This window comes from Eublepharis macularius, chromosome 10, assembly GCF_028583425.1.
Source record: "Eublepharis macularius isolate TG4126 chromosome 10, MPM_Emac_v1.0, whole genome shotgun sequence".
NCBI lineage: Eukaryota > Metazoa > Chordata > Lepidosauria > Squamata > Eublepharidae > Eublepharis > Eublepharis macularius.
The window spans coordinates 30,402,966-30,412,581 of NC_072799.1; the positions used below are offsets into that span (position 1 = coordinate 30,402,966).

Genomic DNA, 9,616 nt, shown 5'->3' on the forward strand with positions numbered 1-9,616 from the left:
TCATTTCCCCCCTGGCTATTTCCAGTCAAACTGCTTTCAAGCCCGCTAGTCTTTTAAAAATGTGAATATGCTTTTATGTATGGTGTAACTGGAAGTTTGAAATAAAATGTGGAGACACCAGAAAAGGGCATGCTTATAAAATCTATTTATTGGGTAGAAAAGGCACCATTTTAAGATGGATTTACACTAGTTAACTATTTTCTCCACCATTCCCACAATTAAATTAAAATTGCCTCTGCTGCTAATTTGTGGGGATGTTGTAAATCATTTGTTTCTTCAGAAATGATATACCAGACTTCCATAAACAAAAGCAGCAGCCTTATAACCTCATTTGCTATATAGTATGATAATGAAGGAAGTCCTCTGCAATTCCGCTACTTGTAAGAACACAGGAATGGATGGTGTAGAATTTTACATTAATCCTCAATTCTGCTGATTCTTACAACTGTGAATTAGTGTGCCTTAACAAGAGCGAAGCAGCTTATCCTTGTGTGTGTGTGTTTTAACAACCAGAAGGAAGAAATTTAGAGCTATAACTTAAAGCAGTATTAGTTTCCCTTTAGTTTTTGTCCTAGAATCAGAATCTGCACTAGGAAGAGCACCAGAAAAATGCTATTAGCTGAGCTGCACAGAGCAAAACCTATTTATTTAGTGAATTTGTGTGCTGACTCAGCTCACAACTAAAAAACAAAGCCAATCAGAACAATAAAGTCAGTAAAACAAGTAAGAGTAAAACAGCCAAATCAGTAGAATAAATAAATGTGCTAATTAAAAGCCAGGGCATAAAAGCACATAAAACAAACAATGGCGTAAAATGATGTTAATAAAACAAGGCTCAGGCTAGGAGCAGGCAATAAAATAAGTAAAAAAGAAATGTCTTAGTTAAAAGCCAGGGTAAAGTTTTGGTCTGGCATCTAAAAGAAAGGTAGGTACCATGTGAGCCATAAAGGGGAGAGCATTCCAAAGGTGAGGCACCACCACTGAGAGTCTGGCCACCACCTACATTATGTGCAGATAGGAACACTTTTTTAAAAGCTTAGAGCAGATCTTTTCAGTATCCTTCCTGGGTTTGTAAGGGTGCGCGCAAGCTACTCTGCAGCAGCTGGCAAGCAACAGCTCATGAGCTACCTGTAGGGAAATAGCTGTATTCATCTGTGTCCAGATTGGTGTACTTTAGTTTCTTAGGTGTGTTCCACATATGAAATAAATCTTTTCCCAAATAGTTTAAAATCTGAAATAATACCCACGATTGAGGGAGGAGGAGATGAAGATTTGTGAATGTGTGAATGGATGATTGCTTAACTGCAACGTTTATACCATGGCACATTTATTTGAATAGAATTCTTTGGTAATTGTTTTGTCTTAGGAACTCCATAATTTTTCTCAAAGCTCTTAGATTTTCCTCTTTTAGTATGGTTGCATGGTTATCTATAAAAATGTATTTTTGCTGTACTGACTGTATGAGTTTGTGTAGCGTATCTGAGGCAATGTGCAGGTATTCTTCTCTCTCGAACTTAGCCTTTTCAACTCGATCTGCATGAGTAAATAAGATGACAGTAAAATCTTTCCATTTAGGACCCAGCAGTTCCTGGAAAAAATATACACACAAATCCTTAATACATGTTTCCATATAGTCTGCATATCCAACATCTGTGCTCATAGCAGAAATATTAGTCATAAAAAATTATCATATGTGTATAAAATAGGAATCTGCGGTGGACGGTGGTGCGTTAATGCAGGAAACTCTTTAATGAGGAAAGGAAGAAGAACCACTTTTAACTGTAGGCTCCTTGGAAGAACAAAACAACTACATGGATATGGTGTGTGCTGAAGGTTGTGGAAAGTCAGTAGCCACATTGCAGGTAAGGTACAAGTACTTAAGCAAAAGAGGTAGAACTGGAAGTTAGTGTACTACTTAAAACTCAGCAGTTAATTTGAAGGTTCCAATAAGTGCTTTATTTATATCCGTTTTTACAGTCCTATCCCAGTGTTAGAATTTTTAGTCATTAGAATATGTTCTTCCATGTTAATCTTACACTAAATCATAAAGTTGGAAGAATTATGCTTCATTGGAACAATGACTATATTAATTTGACTTGGGATTTTTGGCATAGTCTGTGTGGTGTGATCATATACATATAAATAGTTCCTTGCTGCGACTGACTAAACTTACAATGTGAAAATCCCCTTGATTGAAAATCATAATGTAGGATGGAGCCAGAGGAGATAAAAGAAGGCTAACTGAATAAAGTCAGTTCTGACATACTGCATCTAAATCCTTTCCAGAGAAGCTGTTTTTCTCATGGTCAAGTGGCTTCCTCCCATAATCAACACACAAATAGCGCAATCAGATAGCGGTGAAAAATTATCACAACCTACCACCAAGTCTGATGGAGAGGTTAACTGTTGGCAGAATTAGTAGATACAAACCTCCCACCCCAGTGGATACCAGGGAGCCATATCAGGCTCCCTGTCCCCACTGTTGCTTCCTGCTTTTCCTGGCTTTGCCTGTTACTCCTCCCCCCTTTCCTCCTTGCCATTCCCTGTTAGTAACCAGCTGGGCTTGCAAGAGAGGCAGGTACATCAGTGGTAAGGCTGGGATGTGATTGGACCTGGCATGGCCTTCTACCAGTTGCACTTGCACTCTGCTGCCTCCACTTAACAGTCTCGGTGCTGACTTTGGCCATCGCTCCCTGGGCTGCCTGCTGGTTTGATGTCTTGGTGGCGGATTCAGCGTGTCCAGCCCGTGCCTTCCACAGCCCTCCACAGCCACCTGCCCAGCTCCAGCCTTCACTCGGCTACCCACCCACAGCTTTTGTGCCTCAGTAGTGGTGTTGGTGGCACCCTCCTTTCTGGGTCATCCAGCATCTGCTGCTTTGCCACCACTGCAGTGGAGGCAAGTCCCCAGTCTGCTTTGTCTACATCTGGGATCCATTGCTGTGAGGCAAAGTACATGCTTGGCTCCCGATGGAGGAGGTAGGTTTCGTGTCTGCACAAGTGCAATTATGTGATCGGCAGTAGTGGGGGATGCAATTTTTTTTACAGATTTAAGATTTATATGCAACCCTGCGGGATCCCTCAAGTTTACTGAAAAACATTCCTCCTGAGTAAGTGGTCCCAATTTTCAGATACAAGCATCTGCACACAAGGACCACTTGTAAATTAGATATGTGATGAGCTAATCATACAACCAAACAATTCCATAGATAACTTCCATTATCTAAATTCTTTTAACTAATTGACTGTTTTGACATTGTTTTAACTTCATCCTAAAAAGAGACAGTGGAGGAACTTTCCCTATCAAAATAGTATAAAATAGATTCATTTCATTTGAAGGCTGCTTCCCAATAGTATAATTTTCCCCTACTCATTGTTTTCCCCGCACAATTTTAAACTAACTGTGGAGCTATTGACTACCTGGCTGCAGATCAGTATCCATCTCAAGGGAACAGGTGGACACATGGAAGCTATCTCATCCTGACTTAATGATGGGTGGGGCTCTTCTACCCTGAATATAGAGATCGACTGGAACTGGCTGAGGAGGAGGGAAAGCTCCAGCGAATGGGTGTACAAGCTGTGGCTGCAAGTACAGTACGAACTCTTCTCTCCCATTGAAGCCATTTTTGCATTTTGAGGATGAGTGAGGTAGGAAGGGAAGCTTGAAATCCTCACATTAGCAGAATACATATAACAACTTGGTTTCAGATACTGTACATAATGCAGGAAGACAAGCAATTCCTCAAGAACTCAGGTCCTTAAAGGACAGTCACTGTGAAATATAAGTAATACAAGTTTCTTGAGGATACGCTTCTTTCTCTAGGTCAATATTGGCTCTGTTACACCATTTACTTTGTGGTTACTAAAAACATAGCATCTGAACGAATAGGGAAATGAATAGTTAAATCACTATTGCATCACCTTGGAGCCATAATTATAATCCTTGGAAAGAAGCAGTAGACATTGCGTTCCCCCCTACCTTACCTTCAAATTCCTTTCAAGGTAAAGAATTGTCTGTTTATTCATTGAGTGTATAAAGCATTATTTTACGCAGCTGGGTTCTACGCACTGTGGGGCTGTCCCATCCTCTCAATGTGTGTTCAGAGAACATAGGACAAGAAGATGGATGGGGCATGTAAGTTTGCTCCAGGTTTAGTTACTTACTTCATTTATACCCCATCTTTCTCCCCAATGGGTATCCAAAGTAGCTTACATAATTTTCCTTTCCTCCATTTTATCCTCACAACAACCCCGTGATACCTGAGTGTGATTGGCCCAAGGTCACCCAGCAAACTTTCATGGCAGAGTGATGGTTTGAACTGGGGTCTCTCAGCTTGAAGCCTGACACTCTGACTGACTACCCAACACTTGCTGGACTATTTGTGATGCACAGATACCTATCCACTACTTATCTCTGATACAGGTATGCTATTACATCCTATGGTTTAGAAAGGTATCATATACTAATGTTCAGGGCTTTTTTTCTGGGAAAAGAAGTGGTGGAACTCAGTGGGTTGCCCTCAAAGAAAATGGTCACATGGCTGGTGGCCCCGCCCCCTGATCTCCAGACAGGGGGGAATTTAGATTGCCCTCTGCACCGCTGAGCAGCGCGGAGGGCAATCTAAACTCCCCTCTGTCTGGAGATCAGGGGGTGGGGCCACCAGCCATGTGACCATTTTCAAGAGGTTCCAGAACTCCGTTCCACCACATTCCAGCTGAAAAAAAGCCCTGCTAATGTTTGGTACTTTGAGAGCATTGTCCTTATATATTAAATCATTATGGTTAAATAAAAACATAGAAACATAGAGCTAAATGTTACACCAAGGGTCATCTAGTCCAATCCCTGCACAATGCAGGAAATTCAGTTCCCCACCTCCCTCCAGGAACCCCTGTTCAACGCCCAGAGGAAAGCAAAAATACAACACCTGTATTTTACTTTAGAATTTTTTTATTTAGAAGATGTATATGCTGCCTCTCTACAGAATCTGCTCAGTACTGAAATTAGTTTCTTTAATTTATAATTATCATTATTATCTCCTTACGTAGCCATCACATTACAATGATAAGTGCTAATATAAAAGATCTTTTCTGTGTATCATACTAAAAGGTTCATATCCACCAAGACTGTGTCTTTCAATGTTTAACCATGGAATAAGCTGAAGATAGGACTTCTAATAATCTCCTGTTGGACCACTGGCTAGTTTCTAGTGGACCACCCTAGCACCTGCTGCTTGCTGGAATCCCAAGTTCAAATCACCACTCTGCCATAGAAGCTGGATGGATCTCTGGCCAGTCACTCTCAGCCTAACCTACCTTACATGGTTGTTGTGAGGATAAAATAGAGATGAGAATGATGTAAGCTGCTCTGCTTCCCCACCCCCACCCTGCCCCAACACTGGAGAGAAAGGTGGGGTATAAGTTAAGTGAATAAATAAGAATGCTGGCCTAGAGAGGAACTTGGACTGATTCAGCAAAGCACTTCTTATGTTCTTGAACAATATGCAGTCCTAAATATTCACTCCAGTTCTGTAAATGCAAAAAGAGTTGACAGACCTTGGGACACTTGATTAAATGCTAGTTCATTCCCAGTTTAACAGATTAATGATTTTACAAGTTTTGAGTTTTTACTACATTTTAACATGCAAACTCTCATAGTAATTTGCATGTCATACCATTTTATATGATACTTGCAAGTTCAAGCTTCCCATTCAGAAAGCAACAGGCTTGTCAATGTGTAGGATAGTCATTTACCTGGACTAACTCAGTTGTATGGTCATCTTCCTCTTCACAAAGTGGGACATCAGCTCTCAGGACTAAAAGTGCCAAGTGCAGGCCTTTCTCTCCAAAGTGATGAGCTACAGCACTTTTCACCTCTTGATGTACCTGCTCTTTGCTCAAGCTACTGTGAGGATATCCAGGAGTGTCCAGTACATGTACCTGCACTGCTAGTTCACTACCATTCCGACGTGCAAGACCTGAAATGTGACAGCTGCGGCCAAGGTGACAAGATGTGGTCACTGAACGTGGGGACAAGTAACTGGTAAAGTCAACGCTACCTAAAAGGGTGTTTCCTGAGGCACTTTTCCCACTCTGTGTCCTTCCAAGCAAGAGAAGGTTGAGGGTCATCTTGCTATCATCAGTCATTGTGCTTTCTTCTGCAGTATCTTTAAAAAGAAAGTCATGGTTAGTGAAGTTACAAGGCAAAGCTAGGACTGAACTACTTATGAAAGGAGTTCCTAATTTAGTGAACACTCCCTTCTCTCTCGCCTTGAGGAATGCAGTTGTTATGTATTCCCATTGGAACAACTTGTTCCATCTTTCAGTCTTCCCATCCCTGAGTAGATGTGTAATGTTTTGCCATGAAACAAGAGTGCCAGCAAAATGGCTGTAGGCTACAATCAATCTGAGCTACCCTGAATAAAGTTGCTTTACTGTGACAACAGGAAAAACTCCCAAGTATACCCAGATGTATGAGGCAATGCTGCAGAAGGAAAAACGAAGTAAACAAAAAGCCTAGAAGATCAGTGGAGGTCAGAGATCCATTTCTAAGACAGATGAGGGATGCGAGAGACCCAAAACTGTGGTTGGCAACTTTTCTGAATGTGAAAAAATGGAGCAAGTGTTTTGGTAAAAAGTTGCTAGTGAAAAATGAAACAGACATTTGCTAGTGACAGACTAAGAACTTAGTAATTAGTCCTTAGAAGGGCTTAACTCTGCTTAAAATTGTACTGTAAAATTAGCAAGCATTGCTTTAAGTCAGATGGTACTGACTGGAAAAATATTCAATTAACTAAGTCAATCACTAATTATGGTGATGAAAGTTAAAAATAAGTTGGCTTTTTGGGACCTAGCAAAATATACAATATGGTAATGCAATCATCTCAACATTTGCTGGTACATCACAGCCTGAATGCTGAATGATTTCTGTAGCTACATAAAGAGACTTTTCGTAATGAGAGACTGTTGTCCAAATCCAGACAAAATCTGTTACATTTCAAAGAGATTGAATGATCTAATGGGAACGTTCAGTCATTCTGAGTCTGATTCAATACGGCTACTTACATACAAAATAAGCGTGCTGCTTATAATATAATATATAATCATTAGGTACATCATCAGTAAGCATAAGATGGTGCTACAGGGCACGAAAGCTTGTTCACTTACGGTTGTACATTCTCAATATCTTTGTCCATTCAGTTTCTGTATTTCCAAAGCTTGTCTGTACCAGGTTCTTGTTTGAACTTTGAAGCGGATACTGCAAATGTACCACGATGAGACTGATACATACTCTTTGCTCAGGTTAATCAGTTACAAAGTGATCCTCCTTGATAGCTGATAATCATACTCATGCCTTGGTTCTTAACTTCCTTCTGGTTACCTTAATGAGCCTGTAGTTTTGAATTTCATTTTGTATCTCAGTTTAAAGACGATTATGAAAATATTTCTACATGATTCATTGCTTGAAAAGTACAGAATACATATAGAAATGTATATGGGGATCATTTTCTCCTTCCTTTCCCCCTTCTGCTCTGAGACTTTTAAAGGGCCTAAGGATGGGGAATATAGAATGTCAAACACTCATCTTTTTCTGTATAAAATAAGATAGTTGTCTACATTACAGGACTCTGACCCACTCTTCAAACATTCTGTTACAGAACCCAAGTTTGGCTTGATGGTTGAAATCACAAGAGCCAGGGAACATGTTTACCAGTGTCCCTGAGAACGCTGTCTTAAGATCTCCTATTACATAAATTGTGGACTGTTTCTGATTCCTGTAGGCAAAAATAAAACATACACCCCCTCCCTCTGATAATGGGTGTCCTATCCTTAAGTGACAAGGAAACTGCCGTGGGTTATGCACCCCTCCCTTTCTACTATTTACCCCAGCAAACCCTACAGGTCATAATGATGAGTAAGTGCTAAGTATTGGTAAGCATTAATGTCTGGATTTTTGTTGCATTCCTGAGATCTTTGAATTATCAATGAAACTTTGGATACATTTTGTTATCTTTTGTGAAAGAGAGAGTCACTTATGTTACTGGCTTGCTATGCCGAGTGATATTAAGTTAAAGCAGGCATTGTGGGATTGCACATTAAACTTTACTTCTCCTTCTCAGAACAATGGCAGTTCTCCACAATGAGGATCGTAACGTGAAAGACGCTGGAAGACATCTGGAAGATCTTATGACTGCATGAGTAGAGAGATTTAAGAAACGTTTCTTCCTGTGGGGATATGACAGGCAAAACATGAAATTGATTTATGTGACAACATTCAAGACTCCTTCAGCTACAGGGAAAGAGTCTTCCCCAAGGTGGCAGCATATGCCTGTTTCACAGGTACTGATGCAACTAGCTGGGAATTTCTTTTGTCTGCATATCTCCCGTTTCTATTAAGTTATGTATAAAGCATTATGTTTTAACTTTTAGGTTATATGCCTTAGCTTAGCATATAGGCTGTCTTTTTTCTAAAAACAGCCAATAGACAAAATATCAGATCAGCTCTTTAACCTAATTTTTGTGGCTTGAATGAGGGAGGAGAATGATGTAAGCATTTTTGGGTCCCCCATTGGAGAGAAAGGTAGGGTATGGATGGAGTAAATAAATAAAATGTTTGGTTAATACAATGCTCCAGTATGAAATCAACCCTGTGTATGCTATGGAGAGAATATTGGTACATTGCTCGATCTACTCCATAGTTTATGGAGAGGAAACAAACCACACTTTGCCTAGGCACCTACGTTCAAATGTCATTACAAACTGGAGTTTGATTTGAGGTTTCCCATACAAGGAAGCCTTCAATCATTTCCTGTGTGCAAGTGAAGGAGTGAAGTGGGTACAGGGAAAAGCACACAAGCATGACATAAGACTGCTTTCATGTTTGTCATGGACAAGAAGTAGTTTGTTGTGTGTTGTCTACATTCGGCCATTGTGTGATTTGTAATACATGGAATTTTCAAAACACCTTTAGAAAGTTAAAGACCTTGAGCACCCTTTTATGCAAAGCATTATGAATTACTAAATTTCTTAGGTTTTACAGGTAATCGCATTTTATATTAAGTTATGTTTGGTTAAAAACTGGTAAGTGTTCTTTTCCTACATATCTTTGATATTAATGATGTAGGTAAAAAGTAAAGGTAGTCCCCTGTGCAAGCACCGAGTCATTACTGACCCATGGGGGATGTCACATCACGATGTTTTCTTGGCAGACTTTTTATGGGGTGGTTTGCCATTGCCTTCCCTAGTCATCTACACTTTACTCCCAGGAAAATGGGTACTCATTTTACTGACCTCAGAAGGATGGAAGGCTGAGTCAACCTTGAGCCAGCTACCTGAACCCAGCTTCCGCCGGGATCAAACTCAGGTCATGAGCAAAGCTTGGGCTGCAGTATTGCAGCTTACTACTCTATGATGGTAATATGTATTGCTTTTATTGGGAAAAGAAATTTGTCTCAAGGATCAAAACCTTTCTGAATGTGTTTGATACATTTTCTCAATAAGCTAAGTTGGCATCCAAATCCTGTGCTTTGATTCAGGTTTCCCATGCATTCCAGCTCTTTAGAACTTCATTGCGTACCCATACTGTACTTTAGCCAGAGATGATGCCATAATAAATAATTTA

At 40.2% G+C, this 9,616-nt stretch overlaps 1 protein-coding gene across 1 annotated transcript; it reads right to left on the bottom strand.

Moving 5' to 3' along the window:
- Positions 1-233: 233 nt before the first annotated feature.
- GIMD1 (GIMAP family P-loop NTPase domain containing 1) lies at positions 234-7,358 on the bottom strand. The gene is made up of 3 exons (XM_054990185.1): positions 7,162-7,358; positions 5,749-6,161; positions 234-1,588 (listed from the first exon to the last, which is right to left on the bottom strand). Exons 1-3 carry the CDS (start codon positions 7,169-7,171, stop codon positions 1,328-1,330), a joined length of 684 nt encoding a protein of 227 aa, XP_054846160.1. The 5' UTR covers positions 7,172-7,358; the 3' UTR covers positions 234-1,327.
- Between the last annotated feature and the right edge of the window lie 2,258 nt (positions 7,359-9,616).